Source organism: Felis catus, chromosome A1 (assembly GCF_018350175.1).
Source record: "Felis catus isolate Fca126 chromosome A1, F.catus_Fca126_mat1.0, whole genome shotgun sequence".
In the NCBI taxonomy this organism is placed as follows: domain Eukaryota; kingdom Metazoa; phylum Chordata; class Mammalia; order Carnivora; family Felidae; genus Felis; species Felis catus.
Window position 1 is genome coordinate 21731044 of NC_058368.1, and position 19601 is coordinate 21750644.

Genomic DNA, 19601 nt, shown 5'->3' on the forward strand with positions numbered 1-19601 from the left:
AGGGCATCTTCTGTTTTTGGAACTGTTCAGTATTTTGACTAAAATCATGGATATATGATCCTGTGTAGGTGATAAAACTGTATAGATTTGATACACTTAAAACATTCATACAGGGGCGCCTGGGTGGCGCAGTCGGTTAAGCGTCCGACTTCAGCCAGGTCACGATCTCGCGGTCCGTGAGTTCGAGCCCCGCGTCGGGCTCTGGGCTGATGGCTCAGAGCCTGGAGCCTGTTTCCGATTCTGTGTCTCCCTCTCTCTCTGCCCCTCCCCCGTTCATGCTCTGTCTCTCTCTGTCCCCCAAAAAACAAATAAACGTTGAAAAAAAAATTAAAAAAAAAAAAAAAAAAAAAAAAAACATTCATACAGTGAATACAAGTAAGACAGGAAATCTGAATAAGATCAAGGGATTATATCCATGTCAATGTCTTGGTTGTGATATTATACTATAGTTCTGCAAAATGTTAATTAAGAGAACCTGAGCTAGAGATTTCTGCATTGTTTCGTATAACTGCATTCAAATTTACAATCATCTCAATCAAAACTTAATGAAATGCTGTTATTGGTTTTAATGCTGAATTAGTTTTTTTCTTTTTTCTTTTAATTCCAGTTAGTTAACATATAGTTAACTTTCAGGTGTATGTACACCTTTCTGTTGTAAAACTGTACAACTTTCAGGTGTACAATATAGTGGTTCAACACTTCCATACAACTGAATGCTCATCACAAGCGCAGTCCTTAATCCCCATCACGTATTTAACCCCTCCACCTCTCCACCTCCCCTCTGGTACCCATCAGTTTGTTCTCTATAATTAAGAGTCTGTTTCTTGGTTTGTCTCTCTGTCTCCTTTTTTTCTTCTTGCTCATTTGTTTTATAAATGAAACCATATGAAGGAAATCATATGGTATTTGTCTTTCTCTGAATTATTTCGCTTAGCATAATACTCTCTGGCTCCATCCATGTCATTGTAAATGGGAAGACTTCATTCTTTTTAGGCCTGAATAATATATACATATACTGTATCTTCTTTATCCATTCATCAATCAGTGGACATTTGGGCTGTTTCCATATCTTGGCTATTGTAAAGAACGCTGTGATAAACGTTGAGTTCCACATATCCCTTTGAATTAGTGTTTTTGTATTCTTTAGGTAAATACCCACTAGCGTGATTGCTGGATTATAGGGTAGATCTATTTTTAGTTTCTTGAGGAAACCCCATACTGTTTTCCAGAGTGGCTATACCAGTTCTCATTCCCATTGACAGTGCACAAGGGTTCCTTTTTCTCCACCTCCTTACTAACACTTGTTCTTTTTGTGTTTTTGATTTTAGCCATTCCAACAGGGTGAGGTGATATCTCATTGAAGTTTTGATTTGCATTTCCCTGATGATAAATGATGACAAGCACCTTTTCGTGTGTCTGTTGACCATAGTTATGTCTTTGGAGAAATGTCTGTTTATGTCTTCTGCCCATTTAAAAAAAATTTTTTTTTCTTAATGTTTGTTTATTTATTTTTGACAGAGAAGAGAGAGAGAGAGAGAGAGAGAGAGAGAGAGAGAGAGAGACAGAGCATGAGTGGGGGGAGGGGCAGAGAGAAGGAGACCCAGAATTCGAAGTAGGCTCCAGGCTCTGAGCTGTCAGCACAGAGCCCGACACGGGGCCTGAACTCACAGAGTGCGAGATCATGACCTGAGCCGAAGTTGGACGCTCAACCTACTGAGCCACCCAGGCACCCCTGCCCATTTTTTGATTGGATTATTTATCTTGGGGGTATTGAGTTTTGTAAATTCTTTGTATATTTTGAATATGTCATTTACAAATATCTTCTCCCATTCTGTATGTAGGTTGCCTTTTAGTCTTGATTGTTTTCTTCACTATGTAGAAGCTTTTATTTTGATGTAGGCCCAATAGGTTTATTTTTGCTTTTGTTTCCCTTGCCTCAGGAGACATATCTAGAAAAAAGCTTCTATAGCTGATGTCAAAGAGGTTATTGCCTGTGTTCTCTTCTAGGATTCTTATGGTTTCAGTACTCATATTTAGGTCTTTAACCCATTTTGAATTTATTTTTGTGTTTGGTGAAGAAAGTGATCCAGTTTCTTTTGCATGTTACTGTCCAAGTTTCCCAGCACCATTTCTTGAAGAGACTGTCCTTTTCCCATTGGATATTCTTTCCTGCCTTGTCAAAGATTAATTGACCATATAGTTGTGGGATTATTACTGGGTTTTCTATTCTCTTCTGTTGACCTATATGTCTATTTTTGTGCCAGTACCATAATGTCTTGATGACTACAGCATTGTAATACAACTTGAAGTCTGGAATTGTGATGCCTCCAGCTTTGCTTTTCTTTTTCAAGATTACTTTGACTATTTGGGGTCTTTTGTGGTTCCATACAAATTTTAGAATTGTTTGTTCTAGTTGTGTGAAAAATGCTATTGGTATTTTTTTTTTTTTATGTTTATTTATTTTTGAGAGAAACAGAGCACTAGCAGGTGAGGGGGGAGAGAGAGAGAAAGGGAGAGAGAGAGAAAGAAAAAGAATCCGAAGCAGGCTCCAGGCTCTGAACTGTCAGCATGGAGCCTGACGCGGGGCTCGAACTCACAAACTCTGAGATCGTGACCTGAGCCGAAGTCGGACACTCAACCGACTGAGCCACCCAGGTGCCCCGCCTTCAGTTTCTTTCTTCAGTGTTTTTACAGTTTTCAGAGTACCAGTGTTTCACTTCTTTGTTAGGTGTATTCCTCAGTATCTTGTTATTTTGGGTGCAGCTATAACTGAGAGTTTTTTCTTAATTTCTCTTTCTGCTGCTTCATTGTTCGTATATAGAAATGCAACAGATTTCTGTATGTTGATTATGTATCCTGCCACTTTACTGAGTCATTTGCCAGTTTTCACAGTTTTTTGGTAGAATCTTTCAGATTTTCCATACAGAGTATCATTCATCTGCAAAGAGTGAGAGTTTTACTTCTTCCTCACCAGTTTGGATGCCTTGTATTTCTTTTTGTTGTCTGATTGCTGTGCCTAGGACTTGCAGCACTATGTTGAATGAAAGTGGGTAGAGTGGACACATCCCTGTCTTGTTCCTGACCTTAGAGGAAAAGCTCTCAGTTTTTTCCTATTAAGGATAATGTTAGCTGTAGGTTTTTCATAAATGGACTTTATTATGTTCCCTCTAAACCTACTTTGTTGAGGTTTTTTTGTCATGAATGGATGTTGTACTTTTGTCAAAGGCTTTTCCAATGTCTGTTGAAATGATCATATGTAAAACTTTGAATTAATAAATGAGAATCCAAAAGAAAGCAGCAGTTGTTTGATGAGATTAGCTAAGTGATCCTTCAGGAAAAATAATTTCTGTTATGTTGTCAGATTTTTACCTGATTGATGAACCAGTAGTGTTTTGGTTTAAAAGAAATTAATCAGAGTATAATACACTGAGCAGAGTGTCCAAAATGTAAATATAACATATAAAACTTGTGGGTGACTATCCTTATGTCTGCACAGCAGTAGTATCATTTCATAAATGTTAATATTGAAGAGAAGGCCTTATCTTGTGAGCCTTTTTTCCTACTTCTTTAGAAGCCTTTAGATAAAAAATAAATAAATAAATAAAGCAAGTAGTAAAATATATCTAAGAAACAGCTCTGTAACCAGCCACAACCTGGGTTCAAATCTTATCTGATATTTCCTAGGTATATAATTTAATTTATCCAGGTTCTCTGTATCTTCATTTACTGCTCTGTGAAATAAAAGTAATTTTATTTTTAATTTTACAGGAACTAAAGCTAGATAAGAATTTAACACAATGAATGTATTGCTGGATAAAAACAAATTTAATTCTGTTGCATTCAAAGTGGGGCTGATAGATATTTTTTTCATAACGTGTTTAAGAAGTGATTGCTGGGGATGTCTCAGTCAGTTAAGTGTCTGACTTCGCTTCAGGTCATGATCCAGCAGTTAGTTTGAGTTTGAATCCTGCATTGGGCTCTGTACTGACAGTGTGGAGCTTGCTTGGGATTCTCTCTCTCTCTCTCTCTCTCTCTCTCTCTCTCTCTCTCTGAAAATAAACTTTAAAAAAAAAAGTGATTGCTTATTCCACAGATATAGGTATAGAATTTAGATATAGAATGTACTTTTTCAAGATGAAGAGAGAAATTTGGGAATGAAAAAGAACTTTATATAGACATCAATGTATAGAATTTGTTAACTCAGAAAATACTAGGTGAGTCTTAAGAAATTGCCCGTAAGTAACCTTTTTAACATACAAAGTGGCCATTCCCTGTAGTTCAACCGTAATAGTCAGAAAACAGAAAGTCTAAATAGGTTAAATATATAGTTGGGTAATAGATTAATAATAGGTTTTTAAAGGAACTTTAAAAATGGATCATGTGTTTGTGTGTGTGTGTGAGAGAGAGAGATTGAACATAAAGTAGGTGTTGAAACTAGGGTCGTTCCCATATCTTTTGAGCTCCCCTCCCACTTGATGAAAGAGATGCCTTTTATGGATGCTGAATTTATTGTAGTACAATGTCTTAAGAGGGTAAAAATCTCTAGATTGTCAAGTAAAGGGACAGTTTAAGTTACTGGTTTGATGAAGCTCCCTTTAATGCTTAATTAAATCACCAGAAACCTGCCCAGGGATTATGTGTTCTTGGCTTATACATAGTTTTTATTAAGAGTAATGTATGATTTTCATGCCCTGGGATATTTTGGCTTACTTAGGATGCTTTCAGTTCAAATGTGGAATTCATTACTTTATTTTTGATAAAAGAAACAATTTACTAAGTAACTACAATAACTTTAAAAACAAATTAACTTGCACTTGCCTTTGAAAACCTTCGTGGCTGGTGTGAGGGAGACAGGAGGGTTTGTGTAGATGACTTTCACTATCAAGTAACAGAATCACTACTATCTATTGGCTCAATGGAATATTTTTCTTTTCATGCAACTATAACAAGAAACCTATCCAATGACTTTTGCTTTTGCTTCCTTTTCAGGATTTTGTAGAAATGTGACATCGCATGGTTATTAGACAGGTTCTTTGCTCACACTGCTTTATATAGCCTTATTCAGGTGGTGGTTTTCTACAAAATTTTGCACTGTTTCCCACATTTTACACATCTCTAATCTCATTTGAAGTGAGAGTTTCCTCCGCCTTTTTCTCCTCCTCCCCTGCAGACGAGGTGCAGATGCAGACTTCTTATAAAATCTTGCAGTTTCGGCCATTCGCATACTTCGTTCGTACTTCTCAATGATTTCATTCTTAACTTCCACTGTAATCATCTCCTTCTTACTGCCTTTCTTTTCAACCTTTTTATGCATGGGGGCTATTATATATGTTCTCACGGATGTTGACTACAGTATTAATAAACTCTTGTCATATACTGTACTTAATGTAACTGTCAATAAGCAGCAGAGAGAAGGGTCTATATCTGCAGGCAGTCTGACCTAGAATGAAGCAAAGAATTCCTAAGCTTACTCTTGGGTGGAAAAACAAAGGACTGTCCATTGGTACTTTGAAGTGACAAAAAATATACTAGTGCCAGTTGTGGGCACCTTGCAACGTTCTGAAAAATCACTGATTTCTGCCAAGCAGTGTGGCCTGAGACCAAGCATCCGAGCATGGGAGATGATCTCCCCACAATCCCACACTGAGAGAGTGAGAAGAGCCATGGGCTCAGTTGTGACCACATGACATTTGGCATGACGCCCTACTCATTTACCAAATTAAAATGTATTAGAAATGTTTGTTTATCTTGTGGAACACTCGCAGAACAAGTTAGTCACAACTCAATGTTGTGCTGTATGTCCAAATACATATAAAGCAAAAATTGACAAAATTACAAGGCAGAATTTCTTAAAGACATAATCATTGTGGTAGATTTTCTTGTCAGTAATAAACACACCAATTAATAGGGGAAAGAAAAGTTAAATAACTTAATTTGCAAGTGTTTTCTAAAAAACATGTATAAAACCCCTTGAAAAATGGCTCTGTGATAGTATAAAGCTATAATTTCCAAAGTGCACTGAGGCAACATGGGGCTCCAGAGGGACATTTGGGAAATTGTGAGATTTTAAGGGAAACGTCGCAACATTTAACATCTTTTAGATATCACAGAACTATTAGGGATTGATTGAGGTAGTTTATGATTTAAACATTAGATCTCACTGCATTTGTTTAATCACATATTTTGTTTAAGAGTGAAATAAAATTTTTTCCTTTCAGTTTATATGCCTCCCTGCTCCCCACACACAATCTCCAACCCCGCAACCCCTCAATCCCCTGCCAATGACTATTAAGTTGTTTGCACCTAACTATTTGAAAAGGATATTTAGGTGCACTTGGGTGGCTCAGTCCGTTACGTGTTACGTGCTGAACTCTTAGTTTCAGCTCAGGTCATGATCTCAGGGTTTGTGAGTTTAAGCCCTATGTTGGGCTCTGCACAGACAGCTACAGAGCCTGCTTGGGATTCTCTGTCTCCCTTTCTCTCATACCCTCCCCTGCTGTCTCTCTATCTCAAAAATAATAAATAAACATTAAAAAAAAATTTAGGTATTTCCTTTGGCCTACCTGTGGACTGAGAAACTTCAAGAAAATCTGGTATAAGGCAAATATCAGTTAATTTCAGAGTGTTGTGCAGACTATATTCTCTGATCACCATACAGTTAAATTAGAAATCTGGGAATAAGATAGTTACAAAAACCTCATAGTGTGAAAAGAAAGAAATGAAGGAAGGGAGGGAGGGAGGAAGGAGGAAAGGAAGGAAGGACTTCTAACCTTGACCATCACAGAAATCCTAGTGGCTATTATGATTACCTAGAAATGAGCAATAGGAAAAATAATTACGTCAGAGCCTGTTGAATACAGTTAAAAAGATACTTCTCAAGAGAAATTTATAGTAAGTGGAGATATAGAACAAATAATAATAGGAATTTAAAAGGCATATTAATGTATATGTGGCATAGGTTTTAAAATATTAGTACATCACTTAGTTTTTGCTGTGTAATAAACCAACCCAAAACCAAATAGCTTCAAACAATAGCCATTTTATTCAACTAATAATTTTGTGGGTTGGCAGAGTGGTTCTTCTAGTCTGGGCCACTTCAGCTGATATTTGCTGGGTTCCCTCATTCACTGATGATGGGTTAGCTGGTGATTAGATGATCTAAAGATGGTCTCACACAACTTTCTGGCTATTGGCTGAGACCTTGGTTGCCTTCTACATAGCCTCATCCTGTAGCAGGCTAGCACAGTGTTCACATGGTGGTTTTAGAATTGTAAGAGCAGCAAGAGAGGACATCCTCAGATGTGTAAGCAGTTTTCAAGTACGTTTGAGTAATGTCTCATTGCCAAAGCAAGTCACACAGCCATACCTGGAATCAGTGCGGGGGCAGGATCAGACTATCCAGAGGCATTGGAAGGGGGAATTACAGCCATTTTGCCGACAGTGTGCCACAATTTGATGATGAGTAATTTTTTGCCAATAGATTTGAAAACTTAGCTGAAATGACCAACTTCCTACTAGAAAAAAAAAATTACCCAGCTAACTCAAGAAGAAATGAAAACCTGAATAGTTCTAAAAATAAAGAAATTATTTCAGTAGCTAAAAATGTTTAACCTCTTCTAACCTCCTGAAAAAGAAAAGGTAATCTTGCAGACAGAACTCCAGCAAACATTCAAAGAACAGGTAATTTCTTATTAAATGATTTTAGAGAAGGTAAGGAGGGAACACTGCCCAACTTGTTCTGTGAAGCTAGCAAACCCATGACGTTGAGAATGTGACCAAGACAGCATAAGAAAAGGTGCTTATAAGCCAGTTTCACTTATGAACATAGGTTTAAAAATGCGAAATAAAATATTAGTAAATTAAATCCAGTAAAGAATAACTCTTTAAACTTTCAAGGGGGGCTCCTGAGTGGCTCAGTCGCTAAGTATCTGACTTCAGCTCAGGTCTTGATGTCACCATCCATGAGTTCGAGCCCCACGTCTAGCTCTGTGCTGACAGCTCAGAACCTGGAACCTGCTTCAGATTCTGTGTGTGTGTCTCTCTCTGCCCCTCCTCTGCCTGCACTCTGTCTCTCTCCTCTCTCAAAAATAAACATTAAAAACATTTTTTAATTAAAAAAAATTTCAAGAACAGTTTATCCCAGGTCTTGCAAACTTGTAAATTTTACATTGCAAGGTTCTAAGTTTAACATTAGAAAGTCAATTAATTTACCCCATTACAGATGAAAGGGGAAAATTGTATGTCAATATCAATAGATGCAAAAGAAGCACAGTTTAATAAAATGAAGCACCTATTTGTGGCTGAAAAGGTAAAAGAAAAAAAATCTTAGCAAATTAGGTATAGAAATGAGCTTCCTTACCCCCCCCCCCCCAAAAAAAAAGACTGCAAACATCATATGTCATGATAAAATGCTATCCCTGCTTTAGGCATTGTTGTTTATAAGAGGCTTTAGCTATATTTATGCTTTGTATTGCTTTTATGCCTGAAATACCTGTTGGAGTTGGAGAAATGGAGAGCGTATGATTCCTGAAAGACCTTTGGAGGCTTCATTATTCAGACTGGAAAATAATTAGAAGAAAACAATAAAAATAGAATGGGATGAACTTAGGGAAACTTTTAAATAAATTCCAAGAGATGTTAAAATTGCCATATAAAAGATTTTAAAATTAACCATGTTACAAATCACGAAGTACAATGCATAGATGCTTTTAAGTTTTGAAACAATGTCAAACTTAAATTGTGAAATTCAAATTTGCAGTAGTACAAAAAACACTGTGCACTCTTTGCTCAACACCCAGCTTCCTTGTTTGTTAGCTGTTTTCTATATTTGCCTTATTCTCTCTCTCTCTTTCTCTCTCTGATTTACACACACATACACACACTTTTTCTTAAACCAGTTAAGTTGCAGGCATAATGCCCCATTACCCTTAATATGTCAGTTCATATTTCATAAAAACATATACTTTCCTATGTAACCACATGGCATTTGTCAAATTAACACAGATAAATATTTACTGATTCATAGATCTAATTCACATTTTGCTAATTCCTAATAATGTCCTTATGAATCTAAGATCCAGTCCAGGATTAGACATTGCACTTGTCACGTTTCCTCAATCTCATCCAATCTGGTAGTTCTTCAGTTTTTATCTTTCATGACACGTTTTTCAAGAGTACACACTAGTTTTTGTAGAATGGCAGGTTTAGGTTTGTCTCATTTTCCTCCAGTGGTGGTGGTGGTGGTTGTGGTGGGGATTTTGGTCAGGAATACCATACAAGTGGTGTTTTCTCAGTGCATCAGACCAGAAGGCACACAATGTGGATTTGTTCTTTACTCATGCTAACCCTTGCCACTTGGTTAAGATGCTGTCTGCCAAGTTTTTCCACTATAAATTAATAAGTATTTTGTGGAGAGCCACTTGAGACTATAAAATATCAGTGCATGGATTTTAATATTTGTGAAATGCATTAATTTAAAAATGATGTAGAATTGATTGAGTAGTTGCTAAAGAAGTATGCTGTGATATAAATAGAAGTTGGTATGTAATCTAATATTAGCATATGTATAAGCCTCAGTTTGTTTAAGATGCTTGCTTTTACATTGGACAAAAGTAGATGTACAGATAATCCAGAAAACTTCAGATATACATATATTTCCAGTTTTACCTTTCTATTTGATCTGAATTTTAACATCAATATTAATACCTCTTCAGTAACTTTCTGTTATAATCAAACACTTCTGTAAATATTGTATTGAAGACTAGGTGGTACAGCCTTTGAAATTATAAATTGAAAAGGATTTTAGAAGTCATTCAGACTTTAATTTATTTAGACTTAATTATATAAACAAACTAAAAACTTAAAAGAAGATTGATTTATCCAGAGTGATATGTGAAATGGCGTATGTTGCTGCCATTACAAACTATTGAAATCCCATAAAATGTAGAAATATATTTGCTAGAAGAGAATTTTTGTTTGTAAAAGCCAGATAGCAAGAATTTAAATATAAGATGTTGGCAAGTAGGTGGCATTTATGCTAATGAATTCCCTTTCCCCACATTCCCAACAAGCATACAGACCTTAACATTTGAGCATTAAACTCTTTCCCATCTAGGCAACTTCTTGCTTTAGTAAGTAGATGAAAGCTAGCATGCTAGTTGGAATGTATTTGCTAGACTGTTACAGTAATACTGCATTCCCAAATGTGAATCTTTACTAAAGATGGGGAGGCATGATATTGGTCAAAACTATCATGTTTAATAAGCGTGTGTGTGTGTGTGTGTGTGTGTGTGTGTGTGTGTGTGTGTGTGTGAAAGCTGTACTGTTACCAGTTAATTTCATTACCAAGTCCAGAATGTGGCCCGTCAATGGTTTGGTACTATACACATTTAATTCATGTTATCCTTATCCAGAACAAAAGAGATGAACACTTACTGAAAAAAAGAAATGTTCCCCAAGAAGAAAGCTTAGAAGATTCAGATGTTGATGCTGATTTTAAAGCAGTAAGTTACTTTGGTGTTATAAAGTGTTTTTACAATAATTTTATAATCAGAGAACTTCATTTTGAATTTAAGATCAATTTTATGATGATAATTAATGTATATTAACTCATAACTTTAGTAAATAGATTATTTAATAAATGTGATTTTGCTAATAAACTCTTCCCTGAACTGTCTTTTTTTTCTTTTAAGCAAAATGTAACACTAGAAGCTATATTGCAGGTATGTTATTAGTTTAATATTTGCATTTTGAAGTATTTGGAAATTGATATTTTTTAAATTTCTAAAATTCACATTTGATGTTACAGAATGCCACAAGTGATAACCCAGTGGTCCAGTTAAGTGCTGTCCAGGCTGCAAGGTAAATACTAATTTGTCTAGAGGAAGTATTATTATAGGTGTCTTAGTAATACATTGCTAGAAGTAATACATTGCTGTGTCTGTTCATAGTTTGAAAATTATAGCAATTAATTTCTTATATTTCTTTTTCTAGAAAGCTATTATCCAGTGACAGAAACCCACCAATTGATGACCTAATAAAATCTGGGATTTTACCAATTCTAGTCAAATGTCTAGAAAGGGACGATAAGTAAGTATGGATTTGAGTCCCTGTTCACTTTTTTTCACTTACCAGAAAGTTTAGGATTATTATTTAACAAATGGCTTCATTTAGGTGTTGCATTTATTACGTTTTTCATTTGTTATATATTTTTATGTAATTTTCTAATTCTGTGATCATATTCACTAGACCTAGAGTGCTTCTTTTTTTACTATTTGAAGTGTGTGTGTATATTTTCTAGGAAAATATTAGCTTCTTTTTATTGCCTCTTCTAACTTACCTCAAATATTTTATTTATAGTCTTTATTTATTTTGTTTTTGTTTTTAGTAATATTTTAAAACAACCCAAATAGTGTTTGAGTCACTCTTTGCTTATGAGTCTATATATAGATTAACCTCATGACTGAGTCAACATGAATGGTTTCCAGAACCGAGTGGCTCTTACCCTGGGAATATTCCAGCTAATCCACTGATCTTCTGTGAAGTCTTTAACAGAACTCCAACCATGATTAATTGTCTAATGTCATGCTTTTTATTTGAAGTAGATTAAAAATCAGGTTATACTTTTCCAGAATAGAAAGGAAAAAACACTGCTTTGTACCTTTTAAGGTACAGCCCCATTTCTGTTAGTGTTCAGAGATATCTTGGTGTGTTGTATCTTACACCTCATCAGTTTGAATTAAGTGCGAAGAATGTGAGTTTTAACTTCACAAAGTATTTTAAAACAAATGCTAGTTTTGCATTTGAGAGTATTTAGACTAAAATTTGGTGTGTTTTGCTAAATGTTGTCTTAAGGAATTTTCAGTTGACTAGATAAATGTAGCCACTAAGGATTTTTATTTAAAAATACTTCTTTTTCCTTTCATTATATGCTGCAACCGTTCCTCCAAAAATGCTTAACACTCACTTTATACATACATATTTTCTGTAACAAGATTTATTTAAGTAAAAGTAAGTTTTATATCAGCTATTTAAAAAACAATCTGTTCTACCTCTACTTTTAGGGACACCCTTTTTCCCTTTGATCTTCTCTTTCTTCATCTTTTTTTTTTTTTTTTAACTTTATGTTCCAGCCTTTGGCATAGCCTCATTTTGTGGATGTGTTTGTGAATAGCATATATACAAAAAATTATGCTAAAATATATACAGACCTCTGTAACTACTACCTGAAGCAAAAGCAGAAAATTGTCAGTAGTTTGGATCTGATTCTATGGATGGGTCATAGGAAATAGTGTTATCATATAAAAGCCCATAGACTTGGAGCCAAATAGGCATTGATTTAAATCCAGGGTTTGCTACTGACCCAAACTCAAGTGGCTTTTGAGCCTCACATACCTCATCTACAAAAATCAGGTGATTGTGAAGAATGGCAATGATATACACAAAACACTACACAGTGTCAAACTTACAATAAATGCTCATTTATTGTTTACTTATTGCACTCATTCTTTTTCTGTGTCTTCTCTTCCTTTTTTTTTAAATGAGATCTTAGAACATTCCCTGCTTTGTAATTTTATTTTTTTATAGCTCACTGTTTTCTCATTTAAGGCCCTCATTTCTAGTATTTTGCCAAGCTACCAGGGCTGGCTTAATATAATAACCCCTTCTTCTTCTGGCCTAGAATGACACAAATTCATCATCTTTGATCTTATTGTCCATTTGCTTCTTCTCTGCCTCCAATATACTCTTTATCCCCTGCCTTTTGCCAAAATTCATCATAGTTCTTATCTGCTCCTCCATTTCCTTATCTGGCCCGTCTTTGACCTCACTGCTTGTTCTATCTCTGACATTTATTCTCCTTAAAACCTTTTTCCTTCTTGGATTTTTCTTTTTTATTTTTTTTAATTTTATTTTTTTTAATTTTTTTTTTCAACGTTTATTTATTTTTGGGACAGAGAGAGACAGAGCATGAACGGGGGAGGGGCAGAGAGAGAGGGAAACACAGAATCGGAAACAGGCTCCAGGCTCTGAGCCATCAGCCCAGAGCCCGACGCGGGGCTCGAACTCACGGACCGCGAGATCGTGACCTGGCTGAAGTCGGACGCTTAACCGACTGCGCCACCCAGGCGCCCCCCTTCTTGGATTTTTCTAACCTTTGGTACTACAACCTTACTCTCTTTCTTCGATATTCATAGAGCTTTCTTCTAAGTCCCTAACCTTTGGCTCCCCTCAGTTTTTGCTCACCTCCTCCCACCTTGGTATTCTATTTAAAGGAATGTATATTCTTACAGCCATCTATCCTAACTTGATGTACATAATTTACTTTCAACAGGTCTGTCCACCAGCCTTTAACTTTTTTATCCTAATTCTACATACCATGGACGCACCGCATTATTTTCTATACTCTGTAGGAGCCCTCTATACTTAGTATGTCTATAGAATAAATTCCAAGTGTTGAAGCTTGGGATTTGAGTTCTACTCCTCTCTGTCCACTGACACACACTTGGATAACCTACCCTTCCAGTTTCATCCCCTGTTACATGTTTTTACATATTTTCTTAGCTTCCACTCTCTGGATCTGCTCCTTGTCCTCCATACACATTGTGGTCATTCCACCCGTGATACTTTTATTTGTATTTCCAGCTGACAGTGCCTTTCTTTCTTTATCTGTCTTTGGAAAGCTAGGTTAGTTTTTACTTTCTTTGTGAGGTGTTCTGTCACAATTCCAAATTGTAATGATCTCATCTTTTCAGTAAAATTATGCAGCCTTGTAATATCTCCCGTGTGTAAAGCAGATGATGTAGTAGAGTCAGATGGGGATCCAGCTTTAAGACAGAGGCTGTGGCAGTGATTCAAGTGAAGTGGGTGAAGGCCTCCACTAGTACAGTGGTCTTAAGAGGGGTACTATAAATATAAGAAATACTTAGAGGGTAAAATTGACATGACTTTTATATTAGATGTTTATGGGAGAGGAAGGAGTCAAGGACAATAATGACTGGCCAAATGTTGCAGCTATCAGTCACTGGACTTAAAGAAGTAGGTTTACAATTTGACAATAAACTTCATATATTGAAAAAAAAAAAAAAGAAGTAGGTTTGTATTGACTGACTTTGGGAGCCAGTGATAGTCAGGTGGAGATATCCAAGGTGGATATAACAAGGTGAAATTAAAGGACAGGGTAAAGGATAACTGTATAGATCTGCGGGTCATAAATTTAAGTGATAGTTTTGTGTCTAAAGATTTTTTTATTGTGTTTTACAGTCCTTCATTACAGTTTGAAGCTGCTTGGGCATTAACTAATATAGCATCAGGAACTTCTGCACAGACTCAAGCTGTTGTACAGTCTAGTAAGTAAATTAATATCCTTACTTGCTGGGATTAAAAAAAAAAAAATAATGGCAAGTTGGGGCACCTGGGTGGCTCAGTTGGTTAAGTGTCAGACTTCTACTCAGGTCATGATCTCACGGTTCGTGAGTTCGAGCCCCATGTTGGGCTCTGTGATGACAGCTCAGAGCCTGGAGCCTGCTTCGGATCCTGTGTCTCCCTCTCTGCCCCTCCCCTGCTCACGCTCTATTTCTCTCTCTCTCTCTCTCTCTCTCTCTCTCTCTCTCTCTCTCTCTCTCTCTCTCTGTCTCTCTCTCCAAAAATAAATAAACATTTGAAAAAAATTTAAAGGCAAAGATGTGGAGTTTATTGTAAAGACTGAATTTTACCTTCCAATATGTTTAAACTAGTGAATTTTAGGAGTTAATTTTGATGGTTGATATCTTTCCCATAGCTATCATTAATCTATCATTAAATAATTTTAATTGTGGTTACTAAAAAGTGAATAGTTTTATCTTTCTGGGTAGAGACTATCTGCTAATGACAGGTTTTAAAATTTCTATTTCTAGTACCTCCAGTGTATTGAGTAGCTTGTGCCTTTTAACTTGGAACATCTATATTTTTAAAATTTTGCCCACCTCAGGATGGGCTATTATTAGTGTGTTGACCCAAACAGACAAAACAGCACTTTGAAGAAAACTAGATGTCACCAAGTACTCTTAATACGTGTAACACTTAACTGGCTTTAGGTGGCACTGAAAATGATTTTTTTTTTTTAATTTTTTTTTTTCAACGTTTATTTATTTTTGGGACAGAGAGAGACAGAGCATGAACGGGGGAGGGGCAGAGAGAGAGGGAGACACAGAATCAGAAACAGGCTCCAGGCTCCGAGCCATCAGCCCAGAGCCTGACGCGGGGCTCGAACTCACGGACCGCGAGATTGTGACCTGGCTGAAGTCGGACGCTTAACCGACTGTGCCACCCAGGCGCCCCTACACTGAAAATGATTTTAAGTAGTATATGATATAGCAATAAGTTACATTGTGTCAATTAGTGAGAATACTACTCTCTTTCAGGTATTTTGGTAATACCAAAGGAGAAAGTTCCCAGTTAGATGTTAGTTGTACCAAAAAGGTAGCAGATTTTAGACTAGGGCTTTCAGTAGAGACTAGTAGGTACCTACTAGTTACCAATCTACCTATTAATTGTACCTACAATTTAGTAACAGTATTTTGTTTGCATTTTTAATCTTTTGGTTACTTTCTATTTGTGATACTGGTGATACTGGTCTTCTGTTTGCAGAAGTGATAAATAAAATCAGTTAAATTACAAATGTGAGTCAGTTGAAACCCTCACACACTGCTGGTAGGAATGTAGAATGGTGTAGCCTCTTTGGAAAATAGTTTATCAAAAGGTTAATCATAGAGTTATCATATGACCTAGCAGTTCTACTACTAGGTGGAACCAAGAGATATGAAAACATGTCCTCACAAAGACTTGTACACAGATGTTGTACATTTACTCACAATGGCCCAAACATGGAAATAATCTCAATATCCATTAACTGATATAAGTAGATAAACAAAATGTGTTATATAATAGAATACTATTCAGCAATAAAAAAGAATGAACTACTCACTATCAACAATCACCAGATTATGGAAAGAGCCCAAATGTCCATCGACTGACAAATGGATAAAGATGTGGTGTGTGTGTGTGTGTGTGTGTGTGTGTGTGTGTGTGTGTGTAATGGGTTATTCATCGATGAAAAAGAATGAAATTTTACCATTTGCAACAACGTGGATGGAACTAGAATGAAGCTAGCATAATTGCTAAGCTAAATAAGTCAGAGAAAGACAAATACCATATGATTTCACTCATATGTGGAATTTAAGAAACACAACAGGTGAACATAGGGGAAGGGAAGGTAAAGTAAGATAAAAACAGAGAGGGAGACAAACCATAAGAGACTCTTAAATACAGAGAACAAACTGAGGGTTGGGGGAGAGAGGAGGGGGTGAGGGGGATGGGCTAAATGAATGATGGACATTAATAAGGAGGGCACTTGTTGGGATGAGTGCTGGGTGTTATATGTAAGTGGTGAATCACTAAATTCTATTCTTGAAAAGATTATTACACTATGTGTTAACTAACTTGGATTTAAATAAATAATTTTTTTAAAAAAGGATGAACTACTGGTATGTGCTATATAAGGATGAACCTCAAAAACATTATGCTAATTGAAAAAAGCCAAACACAAAAAAATCCCACTTATTATACACTTTCATTTGTATGAAATATCCAGGGTATGAAAATCTATAGTGATAGAAAGCAAATGGCTGCCTAAAGCTGAATGGGCAGTAGGACTGCTATGTGGGTGTGGCATTCTTTAGGGGGTAATGGAAATGTAAAATTAAATTGTGATGGTAACTATACAACTCTGTGTAAATGCTAAAAAACGTTGAATTGTGTACTTAAGCAGGTAAATTATATCTTAATAAAGCTGTTAAAAGTGTGAGTTGGTTTTAATTTAAGTGTTAGTAGTGCAGAGAGATACAGCAAAAAATACTGTAAGTAGTACACAATTGTCTGAAATTTAAGAAAAAATGATCCAGCTTATTTTAGCTTCCCAGCTGGAATGGGTATGATACCATTGTTTCAGAACTTAAGCTAACATGTAAATTATGTAAGCATAAGGATTATAATGATAAATCTCTTTTATTATTCAAGGTAAGCCAGATATGGGAATAATCAGTTCTTTAATTAATCCCATATCAGCAATTGGGATCATATTGACTAAAGTATTATATTCTAAGTTTATGTGTTTAGGGTTTTTTTTTTTTTTAATGCATTACAGGAAAAATTTCATTTTTTTTTTTTTTTAGTTAATGATATAACACCTTTTAAATATTGTCAATAGGTGTGTTATTGAATATAATTAGGGGAAAATACTAAATTTTTTTAGGGTAAGGGTATATGCCACATTTATTCATTCATTGAACTATAATTGGGTAACTATAGTGTGCCAGGCTCTCTCTCTCCCTCTGTCTCTCTCTCTCTCTCTGTCTCTCTCTCCCTCTCTCCCTCCCTCCCTCTCCCTCTCTCTCTCCCTCTCTCTCTCTCTCTCTCTCTCTCTATATATATATATATATATATATATATACACACACACACATATATACGTATATATATATGTGTGTGTATATATATACATATATATATATGTGTGTGTGTGTATATATATATATATATATATATATATGTTTATTTATTTTGAGAGAGAGAAAGAGAGCGCGGGACGGAGGCAAATAGAGACAGAGAGAATCCCAAGCAGGCTCTGCTGTGCCAGTGCAGAGCCCAATGCGAGGATTGAACTCCGCAAACCATGAGATCATGACCTGAGCCAAAATCGAGTTGGTTGCCTAATGAGCAGAGTCACACATGCACCCCCAAGCTCTGTATATTTTGTCAATGTATTTAGACTGAAATCTATAAACTCTTCAACATTTTATAATACCAGTATTTATTTTTCTTTATTATAGATGCCGTACCTCTTTTTTTGAGACTTCTCCATTCACCACATCAGAATGTTTGTGAACAAGCAGTATGGGCTTTGGGAAACATTATAGGTAAGTTGGATTTAGGTTTAAAAAGAGACCAATTAAGAATCTTAATTAACTTTTTTCCTACATTGGCATAGCCATTACATCCTATGTTTCCTCTAATTTTAACGTGGGTTGACTATCTTCTTGCCTTATAAGTACAAACTTAAGATGGTACCTCTTGAAACAGATATGCAATTTGCTGTCAGGATTTTTAGGTTAAATTTGTGTTCTCCAAATCAAAATCTGGAGAAACAGCAACACTTGATGCCCTTGACTAATGGTGAGGAAACATAGAACATCAGTGTCCCAACATGAGCCATTGCATACATTTCAGACTTTCTCATCTTGAATGTAATTTTTTTTTAAATACAATTTTCATTTCTGTAGGTGATGGTCCTCAATGTAGAGATTATGTCATATCACTGGGAGTTGTCAAACCTCTTCTGTCCTTCATCAATCCCTCCATTCCCATCACCTTCCTTCGGAACGTCACATGGGTCATTGTCAATCTCTGCAGGAATAAGGATCCCCCACCGCCTATGGAGACAGTTCAGGAGGTAAATGAAGAATTGCAAAGCCCAGATGGTATATTTTCCCTATGTTATGCTTTAGAGTTTCATGCACAGGGAATGAAATAATGCATATACTGATTTCATTGCAGGTATGAGATTTTTTAAGTAACATATCATATTTAATTTTTGACTCCTGTGAAATGGAAGTTGAGTATCTTATGGCACCTGAAAGAATATTAGCCCACCCTAATTCTTATTTTTTAATGACTGTTTTCACGAAAAGGAAACAAACTTTCAAAAAGAAAAATACAAAAGGAGAAAATCAAATCTCAGAAATTTTGTTACTACATTGCATTGTTGGTTTACTGCTAAAAAAAATTAAAGGATCGCTGCAGATAAAACCTGGTGTACTTAAATTCATATGTTCTTGAATGAATTTACATTAAATCCAATTGAAATTTCCCTAGATTTCTGATAAAATTAGTGTTCTTAAATGTGTGACATGCTTTGTATTAAATTTATTAATTAAAACAAAGTAGAAAATTTTTAAATTACATTTAATCTATAAATGAATCTGAATATTTTAAGTTTTTAAAAATTCTATGCAGCCTTTAATCACTTAACTGTGTCAAAAAATGTTAACTCTGAATCTTTATAATTGATATCTTTCACCAGCTTCTACTGCGTTTTGCTGTTATGGAAAGGGTACTTAGTGTGATTCTGCCTCTTTCCTCCCAGATTTAAAAAAAAAAAAACAAAAAAAGGATTTGTAAGGCCTGAATTCAACAAACTGTATACTTTGTACTGGTTGTTATTTTCTTGACTAAATCTGGAGCCAGAAACTTTAATTTGACTCAAGTAGCTTATTAAATATAGGCAGGTAAGTGAGACGACAGTTTTCAGAATAGCTTTCTTTAGGCGTGCCTGGCTGGCTGAGTCGGTGGAGCATGCAACTCTTCATCTTGGGGTTGTAAGTTTGAGCCCCACATTGGGTGTAGAGATTACTTAAAAATAAAATCCTTAAAAAATAGATTTTTTTTTTTTTAGAGAGCTATACTGTATAGTTTCATCTCCATTCTTTCCACTTGACATTTTATGTCATAAAGAAAGTTACTGAAAACAACTGTTTTTTCTTTTAAGGTACATTAATCTCTGCCAGATT

The 19601-nt window shown here is 35.7% G+C and overlaps 1 protein-coding gene across 1 annotated transcript in view; it reads left to right on the top strand.

Annotated features, from left to right (window-relative positions):
• The window catches only part of KPNA3 (karyopherin subunit alpha 3), a 100770-nt gene that overhangs the window by 56594 nt on the left and 24575 nt on the right, over positions 1–19601 (top strand). The window contains exons 3-9 of the mRNA XM_023251315.2: positions 10413–10502; positions 10692–10721; positions 10808–10860; positions 10993–11088; positions 14260–14345; positions 17865–17951; positions 18315–18484. Coding sequence (XP_023107083.1) covers positions 10413–10502; positions 10692–10721; positions 10808–10860; positions 10993–11088; positions 14260–14345; positions 17865–17951; positions 18315–18484 — 612 coding nt within the window. The remainder of the gene's footprint in view (positions 1–10412; positions 10503–10691; positions 10722–10807; positions 10861–10992; positions 11089–14259; positions 14346–17864; positions 17952–18314; positions 18485–19601) is intronic.